Source organism: Uranotaenia lowii, chromosome 3 (assembly GCF_029784155.1).
Source record: "Uranotaenia lowii strain MFRU-FL chromosome 3, ASM2978415v1, whole genome shotgun sequence".
Taxonomy (NCBI): Eukaryota; Metazoa; Arthropoda; class Insecta; order Diptera; family Culicidae; genus Uranotaenia; species Uranotaenia lowii.
Genome location: NC_073693.1, coordinates 340,414,833 through 340,436,692, shown reverse-complemented (window position 1 = coordinate 340,436,692; position 21,860 = coordinate 340,414,833). Strand labels below are relative to the sequence as shown.

General features: G+C 37.2%; 1 protein-coding gene and 1 non-coding gene across 2 annotated transcripts; both read right to left on the bottom strand.

Annotated features, from left to right (window-relative positions):
- Positions 1-1,999: 1,999 nt before the first annotated feature.
- On the bottom strand, positions 2,000-17,669 carry LOC129753879 (tol-Pal system protein TolA-like). The gene is given in 2 exon segments (XM_055749729.1): positions 2,000-3,207; positions 17,414-17,669. Coding segments are annotated over 2 exon segments (1,335 nt in total). The 3' UTR covers positions 2,000-2,128.
- Positions 16,653-16,725, bottom strand: Trnar-ucg (transfer RNA arginine (anticodon UCG)). Its single transcript has one exon. It is a non-coding gene; the product is annotated as a tRNA-Arg (tRNA).
- Positions 17,670-21,860: the final 4,191 nt, after the last annotated feature.

Below are 21,860 nucleotides of genomic sequence, written 5' to 3'. Positions count from 1 at the left end.
TGCGTTTTTTTTTGAAAATTTAAATTATTACAATTATAAATTCTAATTCACCTTGCTGCTACTTAAGCTACTGGTTTTGTACACCCAAAGAAGAGGTTGCAAAATTTCAATGCCGATTGGAGTCGATATTATGCCAAAACTGTACAGAAACGAGCATAGCGCCAAAGATGACATGATTGACTCGCGACTACTGGAACAATGATTCGGGTTCTCGAGCAAATTAATGCATCACCACTACGAAAGTTCAACCAATGATTTTTTTCAGGGAATTTCATCTAGTTGAATAATTTGTCCGAGAAGTAAGAAAATTCCTAAAGTTTTCCATATCTTTAAAGTCTCTCAATAATTTCTTTCAATGATAGAGTATTGAGCGATGGCCAAACTGAAATCTTTGAATCAACGATATTTTATCTGTAAAACAAATGATGAATAAAGTGTTTTGCATCATCCACCGAAAAAAGTTTTTTAATTGATGTTAAAAAAAACAATACAACTGAATTCTCGTAGAAGTTCCATTTTGGTTTCAAGTTAATCTAAAAATTCCATTATAAGTTCATAAGGACGCTCGAAAGTGAAAAATAGACTATCTACAGTACCGTTCATAATTGTATAGCAATTGGAATAACGCGCACTATCACTTCGACTTTGACCTTCCATAACTTTTTACTCTGATGATATTTTTTGATCAAATTTAATGCGTTAGATAGATCAACTATCACACTATTATACCACAAAATTTTTGTAGTTTGTGTGGCCTGAGATACAGTAATTCTACGAAAATCGGACTTTTTGGACTTTTCTCATTCAAACTGCAATATCTCAGAAACTACGCTACATTTTTCATTGAAATTTTGCAGAGTGATTGTTGAAACATAAAGCTAGCATGTCTGAAAATTTCGAAAAGTTCTATCGATGATATCAAAAGTTACGCGAGGTGCAATATTTCAGGCATGAACCTAGAAATGCGATTTCTATAGAATTTTGGACGATTCATGAGAACAATATCGTTTCCATCAAACAATCAGACAAAAAGTGTCTGGCAAAAGCAATGAAGAAAAGAAAAAATGGAATAAATGATCCATTTGTGTTTTGAAATCAGAATCTCACGATATTGTTTTGATTTTTTGGTTGAAATAGATTTACTGGTTGTTAAACAGAGAATATGATTTTCCTATGGAAACATTCGTCCATAATTCTATAGAAATCGCATTTCTAGGTTCATGCCTGAAATATTGCACCTCGCGTAACTTTTGATATCATCGATAGAACTTTTCGAAATTTTCAGACATGCTAGCTTTGTGTTCAGCAAACTGTTGTTATTTATGAATGTTGATATTTGATTCTTTATAATTTTTTCAAACGCTTTGGATAAAGCACAAAGTATGCTTATGGATCTTAGATTTTCAAGTGTGTTCAGTTGAGGCTTTTTCTTCAAAGGTATAACTTTTTCAGCATTCCAGCAGTCTGTATAGATAGATTTTTATGATCACATTAAACAGATGAGTCAACAGAAACAGAAAGAGAATTATTTGGAAGCCGTGCAATGGCCCTTATTCTGCGCCGCGCGTGAAGTGACGATTGTTGAGTCACTTAAGTCACTCGATTCCAACAGTCGCTTAGGTGAGGAATGTCATTTTGGTTGAACATAGGGATTGAACCTCTGTCACTTCACTTGCACCGACTACCGAAATAGGGTGACTAGAGTCCCGAGACGGTAAGGTGACTCGACTGTCGTCACCTAACGCGCAGTGCAGAATAAGGGCCGACATCAATGCTCTTAACATGATTTTGATCTCGATTCTGACCCCGATCCGAAACCTGATTCTGATCCTAATCAAAAGCCTGATCCAGATTCTCATTCAAAACTTGAGCTTGATACTTATCTAAATTTATCCAGATCAAACTTATGATCCTGGTCATGGTTTTGATTCTGATTTTTGTCCTGATTCTGATTTTTATATCCTGGTTCTAGATCCTAATCCTGAATCTGATATCCCTTTTTTCCTTGGTTTTTCTAAACGCAATTGCTCCTGAGAGTGGTCATCAGACTCTGCTTCATTTGATTCTTACAAGTTAAGAAAATTGGAAAAATATAATCGAAACATAAAATATCGCTCCTTGTCGCTTCTTAGATGATACCGATCTTGTTGGCGATGGCGAGCGCGTCGTAGTCCCGGGGCAGCCGCACGTAGGCCTTCTTCTTGCCGTTCGGTCGCACCAGGGTGTTGATCTTGAACACCTTGATGTCGTACAGATCCTTAACTGCGGCCTTGACGTGGTTCTTGTTGGCCCGCAGGTGGATCAGGAACACCAGGGTGTTGTTGTCCTCTATCTTCTTCATCGCCGCTTCTGTCGTCAGCGGGTACTTGATGATGTTGTAGGCGTCCATGCGACTACGGGTGGCTACCGACTTCCTCTGGAACTTGGGATTACGCGGCAGCCGCAGGGTGCGTAGCCGACGGAACTTGACCGTGGTGCGGATCTTGCGCAGAGCCGTTCCGAACGGTCCCTTGACGACCTTGGTCTTGGTACGCTTGGCCCGCAGGATGGCAGCTGCGCGAGCCTTGGCCGCACCCTTCTGCACTTTAGCCTGGATGGCCTTCTTGGCAACCGGCTTCTTCACTACGGCGGCTTCCTTCTTGGCGGTCGTGGCAGAGCCCTTCTTCCTGGGGACAGTCTTTTTCTTACCGGCTACAACCTTCTTGTCTCCAGTGACAACCTTCTTGGCAGCAGTGGCTTCCGCCTTCTTAGCTTCCGGGGCAGCCTTCTTGTCTCCGGCCTTGGCCGTCTTAGCCTTGCCATCGGCAGCCTTCTTAGCACCTGCTGGGGCAGCCTTCTTGGCATCGGCAGCAGCATCGGTAGCTCCCTTGGCCTTGCCGGCATTCTTCTTCTTGGCATCGGCTTTAGGGGACGCAGCTGGAGCCTTCTTGCTTTCGGTTCCGGCAGCAGCCTTCTTCTTCTCTGGGGCAGCCTTGGTCTCGGAGGCCGGATGCTTTTCAGCGGGCTTCTTTTCCGCTGGTTTCTTCTCGAAAGCTGGCTTCTTCTCCGGAGCAGCCTACTTCTCACCGGATACGGAAGCAGCAACAGCCGCAGCTGGCTTCTTCTCATTCTTTTCGGCCGGTTGGCCTGCGGACTTCTCACACGGTTTCTTGTGATGGAAAAATTTTGATCCTGATTCTAATCCCTTATTAGATCCTGGATCTGATTCTTAGTTTGAAATTACATTCTAATACTTCTCCAGATCAACGTTCTGTTCCAGGTCTTGACTTTTAACATGATCGTAATTCTTTATTCAGGTCATGATATTGATCCTCACTTGAATCCTGACTCAGACTTTCCCATGAATTTAATGCAGTTAAACCACGTTAAACCTTGGGCAGAATGATGTCGAGAACACGAAACTACCACCAAGCTTAAAAAGCCTTACGTTGAAATTTTGCAAACAGTTTGTTTACATTTCGTTTGGCTTGCCAAAAAATCCATACCATGAGCACTTAACTATATACTATACGCGTATATTAAAAGCCCTAGAAAAGAGTTTGAAGAGGTGTCCCGACAGAAAATGTTGATAGATTTTGATTTTAATACAGTATGACTCATTAAGAATTTCGAAAATTTTTTGGAGTCTTTTTTGAGTTGATTTTGGCGATTTTTGAGGATATTTTTGTAGGTTTATTAGCTCTAAACTTCTGTAAATTTACATAAGCAATACAATCGAAAAATTCCTTTTAGGGGGGGGGGGGGGGGGTTAGGGTCTAACACTTTCAAAAAATCGATTTTTTTATTTTTTCATTTTCTTATTGTAAAACATTTCAAGAATGTTGTGTCAAATTTTCAAGTCAATTGAAGCAAAACTGTAGAAATTATAGGCCTTTATCTCCTCCTATCTAAAACTGCAAGAAAGCAAGAGCAGAAACTTCAAACGCGTTTTTCTCGAAAGCACATTTTTAAAGTCCGTGGACATCGTCATTTGAAAACTACTCATCCGATTCTTTTCAAATTTGGAACATGTTTTCTACATATAAAATACCAGACCCCAACCTTTTTCTTTTTTGAATTTTTTTACTTTGGAGAGATTTTACAGGTGAAAAATGGCGGATATTTTTGTGAAAAATCGTAGTTTTTACTTCAAACAGCCACAAAAATTTCATAAAAAAAATTTTAAGTTAAATAAAAACGTTGGGGTCCAGAAAATCATCTATTAAAAATATGTTGCTCTGATTTTTTGACTTCAGATGATTCTGTGCTGAGATACAGTGTCCACCGCAAATCCTGTTTTCTAAAAGGCATCCTCGAAAATGCTCCGTCACCGGCTCATTTTTCAATATTTTTCTACGAAAAAAATTACTAAATGTTCTTTTAACAATGCTCTGTATAATGCAAAGAATTTGAATACATTTGTTTGAACGATAGCTCTAGAAAAAAATCGTGAAAATGGTGTTTTTTTTATACCCGTTAGACCCTACCCCCCCTTAAGTCAAGCAAGGTATAGGAAAAATTTAGCTACCGGGGTTTCAATTGCATTATCAATCGGAAACTCTCCGGTATCTGAACTTATCTTATACCGCGGTTGAAGTGAAAGGAATCATTTGAATGCTTTGATTCAGTAGAATTATTCATCCATGTAGGCTCTCAACACATATTAGAGCAAATAAACAATGCTGTCGTACAGTATACGCTATTTCGGAAGGATTTATACAAAGAAGATACACGCTCAATTTATATAACCCTTTTTTTGTTAAAGAATAACCATTTTGAGCCTCTTGCCTCAAAACTGCCTACATGGTTATTTTTTTTAGATATTTTCCATTGAAAAATTCGACCATTTTGATAGTTTTCGAGTATAAACTCAAAAATTATTGAATAATTTGGTATATCGCCGTTAGACTGAGTCGATTTGGGATCATTTTTGAATTTCTCAAACCCTGGGATCTCAAAAGCTTCATTTTGGTCCAAAACTGATCCATGATTTTTTTTTTTTGCAATTTTTAAGTAATGTTTACATAAGTAATTCGAAAATTGAATATTTTGTACTAAAAAATCAACATCATTTATGTTCCTGCTGTGGAAACAGTTCTGTTAATGGTTTTTGTGCCAACTTATAAATTCTGTAAAGAAAATTTTTCGCTGAACAACTTTGTCGAAGACCGCTACTTTTTATTTTATTAGACAAATCAGATATTCGCTGTCTAACAGGGGTATGTCTTTTGGAATTGAAAAACAAAACAATCAATTGACACCTATGCTTGTGCCCTGCGAAGTATTGCATGGAAAGTAATCATGCAATACCTCGCTAGGAACCAGCAGTGATGACAATTGAATTTATAGTTTATCAATGCCAACAGACATACCCCTGTTAAATTTCTGATAACTTATTTGCTCAAAAAGATACACAGTTACGATCTTCGAAAAAGTTATTCAAAAAACAACATCCTTTGAAGAATTTAAAAATTGGCACAAAAACCATTAGCTGGCTTAACCACAAAAGAAAAAAAAATTATGTTGATTTTTCAATACAAAATATTCAATTTTCTCATACAAACTTAAAAGTTCAAATTCACTCATTTAAACGATACTTGAAAATTCTGCAAAAAATCATGGATGAGTTTTAAAACAATTAAGCCAAGACAAAGCTTTTTAGACTCCAGGGTTTGAGAAATTGAAAAATGACCCCAAATCGATTCAGTCTTATCGCAACGTATTCAGTTTTCTGGAAAATCGGTTCCTGCAAATCGAAAAAAACATCAAATTTGTAGAAGACGGGGACAGGTAAACGTTTGGTTATGAATTTTCGTCGATCTCAAACTCATATTAAAAAACGAATCGCTAAACATCTTTGTTAGATTTTTTTTCTTGCTATGGTTTTATTGATGTTTATTAATTTGGAAAATTATAAAATCACAGTTGATTTCTTATTTACAACTGTGAAGATTAGATTTGTTCAATGGTTTTTCAAAACAGAAATATTTTTTTGTTTAAATTTAATATTCGTTTTCAGTTGAAATTTCACATTTTTTTAACAGTTTCTAATGCGATGAATCTATGAAAACTCATATCTACCTGAAAAACGTTATTGCGGCGCATATCGTTCAACTTGCATTTGATTTTGGCGTGAAACAAATTTAGATACCGCGCGGTCACTGAACATGCTTAATGTTGTTGTTATTCAGCGATAGCCAAAAAAACTTGTAAACAATGAGAAACTAGCTGTTCGTTTGACACGCTGGGAAATGGCTGACATAGGCAAATTGCGGCAGTTGTATGATGCCATCTAGCGACGAACCATGAACACGAAGCTGGGTAATGAAGGACCATGGTCGGCAAGCACTGTAGAAGTGTTGAAATTGGTCAAAACGAAAGTGAAGCGGAATCCAGTAATATCAATCCTGAGGTTCGCTAAGGAAGCGAATATTTCAAATTCATCCATTGGTCAAAGATAACTTAAATGCATCATCAAGAACTAAGTTCAATTTGAAATCGGAGCGAATTAATGCACTGCGACTTGAGCACTCGAAGCGATTTCTGTCTGTTCTCAGGATTTTCCAGAGAATATGATATTCAAGTTTACTATACCAAGAATCCCGTCAGAGTCATGTTATTTGTAGCGGTTGCTTCGAATGGATTGAAGATGCTTCCTGTTTGGGCAAATTTGGGTGAACTCGAGAACGTTGTTTCCCAACAAGAGTGAGCCCATGCCATACTTCAAAACGAACCCAAACCTGCCTATAGGAGAAAATAAAGTTTTAACAGAAGGATTCATGGCCTCCAAGCAAGTCCGGATTTGATCCTCTCGACTTTTTCATATGGGCGTATGTTTAACACGTTTGTTGCCACGCTCATTTTAGTAGTTTTACTAGCCGGGCCCAAAGAAATTCTCAGAGCGAGGAAGTGAAGAAGGAGAACTCCATGCTTTGCAACGTGTGGCTTAACTGAGTGGCTTACTAAAGTAAGAGAGCGTCACACGTTTTTGAGGTGACGGGGCCCCCTAGGAAATACACCCGTCACCCGATTATGGGTCCCATGGCGACGAACGTGTTAAGCGAAGGCCTGTGGATCCTCTCACCCAAATTTAGATTATCTGAAGGCTTCCATTCCATCTCTTCAGAATAAGCTTCAATGTCAGACGCTCATATTGCGAAGCTATGCTCCCGATTTAGATCTCTCCAAGAGAAAGTAACTGAGAACGAAAATGCACACATCGAGTTAATGTTCCTTATTATGTTTATGCCTTTATGATTTAAAAAAATAAAATATAACATTTTAATATCAAGGAAATTGTTTTTGAACTTTGATGACAGATGTTCGCATTTTTGTGGGTTTTACTGTTTGTTTTAAGGCTATGATCATTTAGTATCCGGGCAGTTATAAACGTGTGTATTTTAAAATCTGTTCATTTGATCGAAAAACTTTCTATGGAGGAAATGAAGGTTTTAATATGACATTTAATGTAAAAATATTTATAAATAAATTTATCAATTATTTCAAGAAATACTCTAACTTTTTCCTAAAATCTACTTTTTTTATCTTCGCATACTTTTTTCGGTCATGTATTGATATATTTTTTTTACCACAGAAGCTAAACCTTTGCAAAATCATGATATTTTACACAAACTCACCTGGAAAAAGCAATTGGAATCTGGTTGGAACCTTTTCATGAGTAAGCATCTTGAAGAATTTGACTTCTTAAATCCGGTTTTAACATAAATTTTGTTGTCCATCAGAACACATCTGTCATATTGAGTAAAAACCGGATGCACAGATTGCGATCTTTGGAACTGATCATTATTAGTTATTTACTTGGTGTCTAATAGCCAGGCAACACTTATTTCCTGCCGGAAATGGATTTTTTTGCATTATTTAAGGAGTCTGCATTCAGTTATCCCCAATAACCATAGACTTTTTACCATATTTAAGATCAATGATTGGTTTGAACTTCGTTTGGATCCTAGAGTGGTTCCTTATACTTCTTAACCATTTGGTTCGAAAAAAAAATCAGAAAAAACCAACAGATTATGAGCTTTCAAGTCACAATGAAGAATTTTGGAGGCGCAAAATGCGTAAAAAGAGCAAATCTGTGAAAAATTATTTTTACCATGTCTTTTTGCATCGTAAATATCTCAAAAATACGTTAACCTAAAAATCGATCAAAAATAGGCAAGATAGTCCTTTTCATAACCAACACAACGCTATTAAAGTTTTGCATATCCGAGCTCTATTAACGTAGTTATCACCGAAATAAAGTTCCCGGATACTAAATGATCATAGCCTTAGACAGGGGTTAAATATCCTTTATGGTACTTTAAAATACTCCAACTTAGACCCTCAGTTAAATATCAATGAAAAAAATTGTAATGAGTTGTATATTGGTTTTGAAGCACTAAGTTCATGTAGATATCCTTCAAGATAGTTGAAAATATCCATCAACAACACTTATATATACCATTGTCTGTGATTGAAATGGTTGATCCAGATTTTATCGCCGGTATCCATCGCCACTGATGTTGTTTTCGTTGTTGTCTCGTGTCGCGTGTATTAAAATCCGATTTCAGCAGTCACTTCACCGATACACTACGCCTGCCTGTGTCATAGACCCAAATAGCTTCGGGCGGGGGAAAATCGGAGCGGAAGGTTGACGGTACCTTACTGAACCAACTGCCGTTACTCGAAAATGGCAGTAAAGTGCCACTCGAGTTTGTCAATGTCGTGTCGGATTTTTTTTTTGTAGTTGCCTTCCGTGAACTGTCACCCTACGGAATGAATCGGGGTATCAGAAAGCAAAAAAAAAGTCCTCGTGTGCGAGTTTGAAATAAGGATAAAAAATGTCGGCTAGGACGCACACAATGACTGCTGGCGACATCGTTGAGTCCTCACGCTATGCCACCCAACAATACAACTTTAAAAATGCCAACCCTGGGGCCAAGGCGGTGGTGATTTTTTTTTTCCTTGGAACCGGTTCCAATTTATTCTTTCTAGATTGTGTCCCGTTCCGTCGTCTGTCCTTTAGGCTTCAGCTCCAATCGATCGAGAGTGGCATTTGAAATATTTAAACGCCCCATCGCCATCAAAGACGTCTGGGGGACAGTTCTGAAGGAGGTTTCTCCCGGTTTATTGGCAGGTTGAGGCTTATTATCTGTGTCTAGCAAACTTCCCCGAGCAGGCCGTGCATTGCACAAATGGCTTCCTATTAAAAGTTTTTTATGTTTCAACAGCGGATAGGAAGCCTACTATAATTTTGAAATTATCCCGCGGTGCATCGAAACGTGACATGTTACTCGTGGATCCAACAAGGCCATATTGGTAAGAAGTTGGGTGCCAGATTTGTTCATCAAATACTCAGCAGTAGTCTTGAGGACGGTATGATTTCTGAAGGAAGAAACTGGCAACACTGAGGCCACGATAAAGGAAATGTTCTAGGAAATTCCGTTTTCTTGTCGCTGGATTGTGCCTCTTTTTTGCGAGTTTTTCTGGACAGCGCAAGCCATCCGAAATACATATGATTGCTGCACCCTTCAGTTGCCGTCCAGAATAGCGCACAATTTTTCAGAAGGGTCTATTTTAACAAGCCGGCCAAACATTGTCCGGTGCGCGGGTGTTAAGGAAACTAAGAAGTAGAAGGAACAGCAGCAGCAAAAAAATGCAATTATGCTCCATTCCATCCCATTTCGTGTCCCAAGAGCAGCAGCAGATAACTAAGGCAACGGTGCGTATCAGTTGCTGCGCCTGTCTTTCCTCGACTTCTCAAACGAAGTCGGTTGACTATGCCATGATGATGCTTATGATGATGGGGCGACTAGACACTCGATGCGCAAATACCTAGAGCATAGGCAAAAACCAGACAAGCATTCCGAAGATGAAGGAAGGGTTGCTTGGATGGTCACTGAACGTTGTCATGCGCGAGTCCCTTTTGCGCCAACCACCTTCCACAACATCCAATTCTTAGGTTGGACCCTCGAAGTTTAAGTTTGCGCGATAATGATAATGATGTACCACATAACAATTAAAAGGATCAACCATCCCTGGCAAGACAGTGCCGAAGCACGGTTACCGCCCTGTTCCTCTTTTTTCCTCCCAGTTTCCACGTTTTCTTCTTGTACTTACACAACATGAACTCTATGGTCCGAAGATAATTCAGGCTTCGGTGAAGCAAGTGGTGAAAATGATATTCGTTCGAAAATTAAGATAAAAATTCAAGAAAAAAATATTCAATGATAAACCACTTTGAAAATCACGGTCGCCTTGAAAGATTAATGATAACCTTAGTTGAACGATCTTAGGTGACATGTTAAAATTTAAATAAATGCCTATCGACTTTTCTGTAAATCAAACGTGAATCTCGTTATTTATTATCTGTTTTAAAGTACAAGTAATGTGCAAAATAGTATAAATCTATACCAACCATTATAAAATTTTATCCGCACGACTCATTTTTTTTCAATTTTTAACCAAGTAATAGGGATTGTTCTATACATAAATTGTACAAAACAGTTAATGGTTCAACTCATTCCTTCCCATGGTAACGCAGGTGATCCATTATGAATCTAAAAACAAATATTAGATATCATTTTTTTTCATGATCTACACATACAACTTATCACAGTGAGTAAATAGAGCCAAAAATTTAACCCAAAACACCACATACATATGACGATTTGTAAGCGCGTTATGATTTGTTTCAATGTTGAAATGTTAGGGTGGCTCTAAATTTTGTGAATTGATTAATACAATAAACTTGTCTTCTAAGCACTTGTATGAAAAAAAAGTGCACTATTTTTCTCTGAGAACAAACTTCAATCTGAAGCTGTTTGTTAGTTGTAAGGATTTTTTTTAGCTCGGATTGGTGCACACAAAAAATTTATTTTATGACGGCATTATTCAGTTCAAATATCAAATATTTGATTGTGGAATTGTGAGAGATAGGTTATGTTTTGAATTCGAGAAAAAAAATCAAAATTTTGTTTATTTTCAATACAATATCAAGACCCTCCGAAAGAGAACATTCCCATTTCACGTGCAAAAGAAGAATTTTCATTGTTTTGTTATTTCCTTTGTCCATTGCAATGCTTTACTAGGCAATCAAGCACATGAAGTCAAACTTCAACAAAAAATTTAAAACTACAGAATGTTTTTTTTTGTTGTTATTTTGGATATTTTTAATTTTTACAAATTTGACTAAGGAGTGTATCGAAAACAAACTATAAACATATTTGGGCCTTCTACTTACTAACGCGTGAACGTGCACAACTGTGCTCATCTGAATGTAGCATCTTGATCTGTCAAGAGTGAATCAGCGCTTTGTTTACGTTTGAAAATTCGTTTCTCCCAAAATGTCGCGAATTAAAAAAGAAGTTAAAATTCGTGTGTTGGACACTTGGGTGTGAGAGAAGGGCATCTCGATGAACGAAGTAACGTTTCGGCATTCATCCGGCGAGCGTATCCACAAGTTCGGCTAACACTATACATTCGATGATTTGTCAGGAAGAGGCAGAAAACCAGGACCATCTGACCTAAATCTGGACCGTAAGGTAATCAACCTCATCAACCGGAATCGATCGACGTCCATACGGGATTTGGCGAAAAAAGCTGGGATATCGATTGGAATGGTACAGCGGATGAAGAAGTGGAACAACTTGAAGACATACAAGAAGCAGAAAGTGTCCAAACAAACGGCTGAACAAAAATCACGAGCCAAAACCAGAGCTCGGAAGCTGTACACAATTTTATACTGAAGCTTTTCGACGAGAAGTCGATTGAGGTGGAAAAATTTGGCCAGAAAGTTTTTTTGTGGCAGGCATCTGCTCCTGCGGATTGAAGTCGGCGAGTTTCTTTACAAAAGGAACAATAAATGCCGATATCTACCAAAAGGGGTGTTGCTGCCACTATAAAAAAAACATACGACTCCACCATTGCTCTGGCTGGATTTGGCGTCAGTCCATTACGCTAAATCCACTCTTAGATGGTGTAGATTTCGTTGAGAAAGATATTAACCCACCAAACTGCCCCCAGAGTCGCCTCATAGAACGGTATTGGGCTATCGTCAAGAGAGTTTTCAAGAAGGATGGTAAGGTCAACATGACCATGGTGGTTTTCAAGAGAAATTGGAATGCTGCGGCCAAGAAGTGTGATCAATCAGCTGTACAAAATCTAATAAAACGCGTCAAGTCGAAAGTCTGAGAATATTACCAGTAATTACTTAAAAAAAATGTGTTTATAATTTATTTTCGATACACTCCTTACAAATGAGTAAAATGTAATAAATCGTTTTTTAAATACAATTTATTATATTGTATCAAACATTGATTATGTGTTGGAAAACTTCCTTCCCTTATTCTTTTCAAAGTGGGAGAGTTCAACTAATAATCTCTTGGTATATAAGCTTGTTAATATTCGAAATATAAAGGAAATGGAGCTAACCCTACACATAAGAAGGGATAGAGAACTCTTGCCAATTAATTGTGTTGATCAAAAATTGGTTGTTTAGGAAATTTTTTGAAAGTCCCTACAAAATTTTCAAGCTGTGTATTAATTTCCATTGATTTTGAATGAGACTTAAGTTACGTTTTCAAAGTAAAAGGTGATACGGTCAAAATTTGGTCAAGGAAAAACGCGTGTTAATCGGTGAAATCGTTTATTTAAAAAATCAAATTAAATTTCTTTTTCAAGTTTAATTAGTATAAAATTCAGGAAAAATATTCAGTTAGGCTTCCGCATTTCCAAATCCGGATTGTGGAGCCTAACGCTTAACCCCTGCCATCAGATTTTGTACAGCCACCTTGTCCACCTTCTTCGCCGCAGAAAGCAAGTTTGCCTTGAACTGCTGCTCGTCCTTAGCAGTTTTTTTTGGTCTTCTTCAGGTTCCGCTTGACAATAGCCCAGTATTTTTAAATAATATCTTTAAACCATATATGAGCTTTATCACGAGGTTTCCAAGCTGTAAACCTTGTAAAAATCGGTTGTGAAACAAGAGAGTAATAGCTGTTTGTCAAATTTACACTCAATATCTGGTTAGGAAGTATTTTTCCTGGGCTTTCAGAGTGCGCCCATGGAAAAGTAATGATGCAAAGTTTAAGATTTCAAGAATACATTCAAATCCCCTGAAAAATTGTTTGATTTGGATGCACCTTAATCACGTTACAAGCCGCCAAACTTCCAATAGTGTCATATTGACACTCAAGAGCGGTTTAGGGTTAAAGACAAAGCATAGGTGTACTGCATACATTTAGGGAGAGAAAATACTATGAAACGTTCAAATAGTTGAAATTATAATCACTAATGTTTGTATAGATGAAATTTTGAAATTGAAAACCACGTGATGCAAAACAATCCTAATCCATCATATGAAAACGAGATTTAAAAGGTAAATCTTTAATTTCCATTTTGAAACATTTTAGCCCAGACTGGTAACTTAATTTAAAAAAATATTCCCAGTTAATCCTGATTTTGTCACCCTCATGATGCATTTTAGGGTAATAAATTAGGAACATTGACAAAGTTGAGTAATTTTTAAAAAGTTTTTTTTTTACTCATCCCGATGGAATCGATCAGAAATCATAATAACTGCGTTATTTAAAACAGTTAGGGTGTTTTTTTAGTTGTAGTATTAGTTGATAATAAATGGGTTACGTCTCTTTTCACATCAAAACATCAGTGAATTTTGTTGCAACGTTTCTTAAAACACTCTGCTTCGACCGATATTATTTAGAAGAATGGAATAGTTCATATCCAAATATCCAACGCTTTTTGCGAGCGTTTTCCAACCTACGATATAACAAATCTGCCTGGTTTTAATCAACGGAATCTCATACGTAATTGACTGGTTCATGTTAAAATTGATGTGCGGCAAATGCAATATTGTCCGGAAATATTGGAAAATATTGTCAGGCAATCCTGGAAGTAATTAGGATTTTTTTTTTTAAATATTTTCCCGAGGAAGAACAGAGTAGCGATCTTACAGCCCAGGTGATTTATGTATAACTCAGATGAATCTGGTTTGAATATTTTTTTAAATGCATCGATTAGAAAGACCTGTTGGTCCAAGGGGAAAAATACTGCAGGGCGTAAATTTGACAAACAGCATTTCATGCCTTACAGTGATGTTATAGGAAATCTCAAGTTACAGATGGTTATCATCCGAAAATCCAAAAATCCTACAGTATTTGCAAATGTAAATGTGTCAGTCTCATATTTCGCCTCTAAAAATGCCTGGATGGCTCGAGTGATTTCCAAAGCTGGTTCCATCAGAACTTCGTATCAGCAGTACGCAAGTTTGAAGCTGAAAGGTGTTTTCTACGAAATCTATATGCATTGCATTGGATCATTGGATAAATACAGTACTACGTACAGTGATTCAAAGGTGTTTTTGAAAAAAAAAAATGGAGTAAATTTAGAAGATAATCTTGTACCCGAAAACGAAGTTCCTTTGATTCATTTGTTCAATGAAAAAGTAACGAAGATACAATTTGCCACATGACATGGAGTTTGCGTATGAAGAATTTTTGAATATGACGTTGGATGATCAGACAAAGGACATCTTTTTTTTATTGTCATTCATAAATGATCTTCAATATCACTATCAATGTCATCCTGTTTAGTAATGTTCCTTAAAATGAAATGGTTTAAATTAGATTTTTTTTTTTTGGGCATTGATGAAAATATGGTGACGAAAACAGGACAAGAAAGGTGGCGAAATCGGGGGTAGACAAAATCGGTGATTCACTCGAAATATTCCAAAAAAATTGGTAATTGTCCGAAATTCCGAAAACCATTTTATGACCAACAGTTTTGGTATAGGATAATAAAAGCAATATAAAGTTTGTAGGTGATATCTTTAAGCCAATCCGTCATACTGGGTAAAGTTTTTCACGGCATCGAAAAATGCTCAAAAATTGCTCATGTATTGCTCGCTTTTTTTATTTTTCTACATTCATGCTTATGCTTATGCTTATGCTTATGCTTATGACACATGCACACCCAGATCTTTTCAGCATCTCGGTGAGTAGTTAAAGTATGTATATTTACTACTCATCTTAACTCGGCCGGGCCCACTGAGCAGTAGTAGACGCAGAGACAACTGGAACATTAGGGAGGAAGAAACGTGGACAACAGTACCATACGTTTCCATGATTATAAAATGTTTGAAATATTCACGTTCGAAGCACACTTGCTATAGTCTTTTGACCTCCTTGATGTTGTAATTTGTTCTTTCTTTGCTGGTCGTTTAATCAAACTGCATGTTTCGGATTATCGTTAACCATCATGTCTGGTCCCTAACCTAGGATAAATGCCTTTACTCGCTCTTGAAAATAAATATTGAAAGCACAAAGAAAAAATTAGTACCACCACACAACTTTTCGGAATGAACTCTTCCAAAAGATTTTGCGGAATAATTGTTAAAGTACACATCTGTGGGATACCGCTGAAGCATCCTTGCCGTTACATCGACAATGTAACGGCAAGGATGCTTTAGCGGTATCCCAAAACATCCATGACTGAGAACATAATCTGAACAATTCCAATGTGTTGTCATAGATATGAATCATAAAGAATAAATTTATAGATATCATTCAATAACTTACCGCAAATTGAACTGTCGTATGCAAAACTTTTATAAATATTGGAAATTTCAAACCTGGAACAAGATTTATAATACGAGCACATAAAAAAACGGTTCCAACGGAGTTCCAAGGCACAACATAATCACCTCACGTTCATAAATTAATAAACGGTATTTCAGAATTTTAAAAGTTTGAAGGCTCCGGAAAAATTCGTAGGTGGAAACTACCGGATTAGAAAATCAGTTCAGAATAAATGAATAAGACGGATAATGGAATGAACTCACCATTTGTTGAAGAAGCAAGTGTGTTATATCTTGTAGCGAATCATTCTACTTGCTGAAGGCGGATGAAATCAAAGAACAATCTGGTCTGGCACAAACAATAAAACATGCAATTTTATGATCACTATTTTTATACACTAATTCAAGAATTCACAATTTTACAACAACAAAGCATCGCCTACCTCGATCTGCTCGATTTTTTTAATTTTCTATGCGAATCAAAAACTTCAAAAAACTATCTCACGCGATGTAGGAAACTATTTCATCATCATTTTGTTAGCATTAAATAATTACTTTATTTTATTATATGAAAATAAAATTTCAAAAAGTGATGCGGTATATAAATGTTGCATCTAACCCTGCTGTAACATGATGCTCCGTTTGACGGTTTTTGCATCGTTCAGTCTGGGCCGCCAAAATGAGGCGCGCCAAAACGCATTTATCATATTAACGAGATAATGCAAAAGGCGCGAAGCTGCAGGTATTGTATATGGGAACGTTGACAGTCTGGGGGGCGTTTCCTAATTTTCGGATGGTCTTTCGCTCGGGTTTTTTTTTTTTGTTTATCTCATATTCATATTTGTCATTCTGCTGTGGTTCCCGGCGTCGAAACCTAAGAAACATGGGAATGCTGCTTTGCCGCTGGGACGGTTTCTTTTTGCAATTTATTAGTCTAAGTTCGCTTGGTAAAACATAAATTTGAAAATAAAAAAAAATGATCGTTGGTAAAGAAAAGAATCAAATTGCAAAATAATCCAGTAAAACAAATATTAAGTTCTGATTGACTGTTGTTTTTAACTGTGAAAAAAAAACTTCCAAGCGACCGTGACAGGACTCGAACCTGCAATCTTCGGATCCGAAGTCCGACGCCTTCTCCATTAGGCCACACGGCCACAGACAAGCGGAGAAGAATGGGAACCGCAATTGAAAAACGTGGCAGCCAGAAAAAAAGGAATGATATTGATAGTGATAAACACTATTCCGAATCAAGTTGTAGGTAGATATATCAAGCACGCTTCCACCCCAGCTTTCGTTAGACCGTAACATGAGGATTATTGGTCAAATCGTCATCACTTTGAGAGTGATGATGAAATAGTCAAATAAAAACAAAAGCAGCTCAACAACATTTCTACTTACATTAAAATCATCTTGAAGGTTATACAAATAAAACGAGAAACCGTTCTGAAGCTACAGTTTGAAAAGAGATAATGCATAGAGACTGTTCAATTTAAATAATCTTAACGGTCATTAGATATCTATTTTTGGATTTTTTTTTTTTTTAATTTATTTTCGTCAATGCGATGATATTTTTAAAGCTTGGATATGATAATTAAAAAAAAGTCTTCAAAAAAATAATCGGACAACCGATCGTCACAAACCGTGGAAAATTTAATTAAAATTCTTAGTAGCAAAGTCATCGGCCTATTCCGAAGGAAGATCTTCTTCCCCACATTGTAGCTTCAGAGACTTTTCAAGTTCCAAAGCATTTGCGGGCGGCCACACAGAAAACTAATTCAACCATCCGGGACCAAAAGCGGGACCGATCGTCGATGCAAGAAATTATTTGCTCAATAAAGGTACCTAGTTGGGGTAGCGAGAAGAATGATTTTGAAGAAGCTAAATAAAGCAAATACTGCCGCCTCAGTATTTTGATGACGATCATCGACAAGTAGATCACGTGCTCCTTCCCCCTTTGCTTCGGATGTTTCAGCAAGTTCGTTGAACCATCATCATCGGTGTCGTGTCCAGCGCACCGAAACCTGGCTGGCCTCTCTCCTTCGCCTTGTTCCGGATTGCGGGAGGGATCGTTTCTTTCCGAGCCCCGCTTCTTGTTCATGGTCGCCTCTGCGTGTTCCGCCAATAACATGCGTATTTACGCCATTCTGGGCAGCAGTCGTCCATCGTTCGGTTGGCCACTTCGACATTTCGACTCGGCAATGTTTTAGATAGGATTGCATTTCAATTTTGCCGCAACGTCAGGCAGCCTAGAATGTGCTTGTTGTCGAGAAATCAGAATGCGTCTGTGCGTGCAATATTAGACCACCGATCAGTGCGATCAGTGGTTGTGTGTGAGTTGAGAAACAGCAGTGAGGTGGCTAGTTCAGTGGCGTCTTGTCAAAGGACAATACAGTTATAAAAAGGATTCTTAATTTGTTTATAATCATGAACATTGAAAATCCACCTTCAGATTATTCTATAAAGCCTTTCCATTTTACATACTTGAGATAGTCTTCTCATTATTTCAGATTTTCGGCAATTTTTTGTCAGACAAATCGACGCCACTGCCTTGGACGCACCTGCGCCAGCTTTCGCATTGCACCGGGCGCTATTTCCCGACGCACGACGGACGCGCGCGCGGTCACCTCCCCATGCGTAGAACCAAACTTGTCAGCTCAAATCGGCAAACACGCCTCCGATACGCGTTAATGATTTTTAGTTGTTGCCGAGTTTTTTTTTCTTCGTTCTAAGTTTTCGTTTTCTAGAGTTGCTCTTGTTTCACATGCACCTACTGCTAAACCCCATCGCCAGCGAAGTTGTCAGTAGTTGCGGATGGAGATTTCATTCTGTTTTTAGAATTTTATTGCACCAATTAAACGTATCGACAAGTCTGTGCAGTGCAGTCGATGTGTGGTATTGAACGATTTTTGCGGCCCCGGCGAAGTTTCTTCTGCTCTTGTGATTGACGAGTTTACGAGTCTAGAGGATCATGTTGCGGAACAAGTGCAGCAAGCCATGGTTCTCGGTACACGCGCACGCACCTGTATGATTACACATAGTCAACGCGGTCAACATGACTTCGGTTTGGAGTTGCACTTGTTTTGGGACACGTGGCGGTTCATGGCCTCCTATGGCCGGTGGTACAATGATCAGTCTATAATAACTCACAAAAAACTTTAACAAATGTTGGATTCAATTGCCCGGTAGACCCGAATGACCCGGTGGATAAAAGGTCTCAAATAAATTATAATAAAAAAATAATAATTCAATTGTCCGAACGATATGTAAAGTTACTGATGCAAAATGTACAACACAAATGCGCAACCCGTTTCCCTGGTCCGGTAGGGCTTGTGAACCTTTGGTAGACTAACGAACAGCTTTTGCTTAAAGCACGTAAGATTTATCAAGTATAATTTTCCTATACAAAATTTGGCTACTCTAACGCATTTTTACACAGAATAGTTGTACACGTCAATGCATCATATTTTGTTTGTTTACTTTGATCACTGATTGTGACCAAGGGTTCTCGTCCTATATCTGGTTTCTAGCGTAACATTTCAAGAGTGCGAAACTAGCAGTTTACTCGAAACGAGAAAAAGGCGTTATTTTTATTGTAATTGTTCCTTTATTCAGTGACGATAACCTTTTTGTAAAATTACATTGTATCAGATCAAAGAGATTTCAGTGGGAAAGGAAATAGAACAATGGAATGAATAAACACTATTTTTGAATTTCCGAACGCGTTGAGTCGAGTCTCTGCCCCGGAGGTTGAAAACAATCCGTAAAATCTGACTTAAACACATATTTAGTCGCTTCCTGAGAGCGACTGTTAATCCAGGATAATAGATAATGACGCAGTAAGTCAGCTAAGGAACTATCGCGGATTGAGCCAGTTTGAGGCGAGTAGGTCGAGATAGTACGGAAGAGAAACGACGAAAGGTTCTGAGGGTACCGAAAACATTTGCTACGATGTCATTCACTTGCTGGGTCCATGAGAGGTTGACGTCTATGTAAATTCCAAGGTTCTTGACTGAGGTTGAAAGTGGTACAACTTCTCCTAAAAAAAACTAATGCCACGTTCGGCACAATTGTTCCGGTTTTAGTGAACACAATAGCTTGGGTCTTTTTCGGGATCGGTACGAGACAGTTGTTATTGGACCATTTCACGATTCTTGTCAGATCTTGATTAACTTGCTTGATATTTAAAAAGTTGACCACTTTTTGATCAAGACAGATTATCAAGAACTTTAACTTTTTTCACTAAATGCCAGGTATTTTTGAGTTTCACCCTATTTTGTTTTCGATTTTAGTTACGTCTGTAAGTTTCGCCCAATTGATCGGCCGTTTATGTTTTGGTTTTTAAGTTTCGCCCTTAAGTCCCACCCACGAAAAAACTAAACCGTTTTGTCACCCACGGTCAACTCAGTTACGCCTATTGGCCCTACACGAATAGAAATATTAATCTCATTTTGAATAGGCGTAACTTCACATTCCAACGAAAATGCATCAACAAGAAGTTTCGCCCAATTAAATTTTAAATTAATTTTTTTTTAAGTTTTAAGTGATTTGAAGATAATACCGACCGAGTTTATTAGTTAAATTGTAACCGCGTACATCCGGAATGACTGTTAACTCGATATTTTTTTACATTTGGCAGTTTCGTCCTTATGAAATGTTACGCTAGATTTGCTCACAAATCATAAACCGTAAAACGGGGTAACTTTGATCACCGGGGTAATTTTGACCAACAATACATTTTTGCACATTATCATCAATAACTCAGTCTTTGAATTTTTGAAAACTGTTTCCTACATTTGAAAGCCTATTTATTGAGTATCAAATAGGCAAAATTTGGTTTGTATTTGAATTTTTTTTCAATTAGTAAAAATTCAATTTCTAAATCCTAGAATATCTATGTGAAAGAACAACTTTTTTTTTCTTTGTATTTGTGTATTGATAGTGCTATTTTTATAATCATTTAGTGATAGTTTTTTATATTTAAAAATAAAGACTTTTTCCAAGAGTAAGCCCGTATTGGAAAAATGGGAAGGAACCCTATCAAATGGTAAACTTTGAAGAAAAAATGAAAATTGAAATAGAAGGAGGATCTAGAGGAATGTGTGAAGGTATAATTTCATTTGAATTTTGTAGCTCAAACTATTTAGCAATTCATTTAATTTTTGCCCCTAAATGTATGCACCATAATAGTTATTTTTTCGATTATAAATGTTTTTAAAAGAAAACGCTAAAAAGCAAGGTAAAATTTATAAACTAGCATTTGTAAATATTATGAAGGTGTTTTGTATCCATAATGATCAAGAAAACTCGTAAAAACCGTTGAAAAAAGAGTCTGACCAATGTAACCCCGAAGCATCACATTCAAAACAGAGACGAAATCGATTTTGAAATCAAGTTTAAAATAGTCTAATGAATTTCTGCTACCATGTTTTACGTTAATAGGAGTCCAGTACTGGTTTAAAATATGAAACATGCCATTCCCATTAACAGAAAAAAATAATCGAAAAATATTGAAAAAAAAGTGATCAATATTACTCCGGATTACAGTACATATGATAGATATTTGAAATGCAATATAGTCACCGTATGTCACCCGACCTCTGTTTTGACCAAATTAAGATTTTTGTCTTCGGATGTTGAGAGTTTTTCATTAGTTCCAAATCAGGTTTGGTCGTGACAAGTTTTCCAGTATGTTATGTAAAAGACCTTCAAGTTTCTTTCTATAAAAAAAAAATTGCTTTTGAAAGACGTTCAAAAACCCTCACTATTAATTTCAGTTGATCTTGCAAACAAATTGCTTTGATTTATTTGACACACATTATTGAGAGAGATAGTTTGATCTACTTAAATGCAAAAAAAAATCGCCACTAGGAACAGGCCCTTATAGAAATATAAACTCAATTTCAAGATGAAAAAAAAAATTAAAGTGATAATCCGTATTCTGCCTAAATTTTGTCTCTTTTCAATTAGTTCTACAATATAAAAATATAAAAGCGCTTCTCAAGGCACTCAAATTTTGTAGATCTCGTCATTTACTGTGCCCTTTGTCACGAAAGGCTCGCTCCTCAGTCCACAAGAGCAGATGGCCTGCCAAACGAGATATATGGAGACGAACTTCGACATTTTCTTCTTCCTAAATTTGTCGTCCACATCTAACTTGCTCTTGCCGGTGAATAACTCCAACCCCGGAATTTCGGAATTTCGGAATCGGCTTTTTTATACGTTTCGTGGTCCATCACTCTATGGTAAAAGGGTTATACCCTGTTGAATGTGTCGTAATAATTTCATGTTA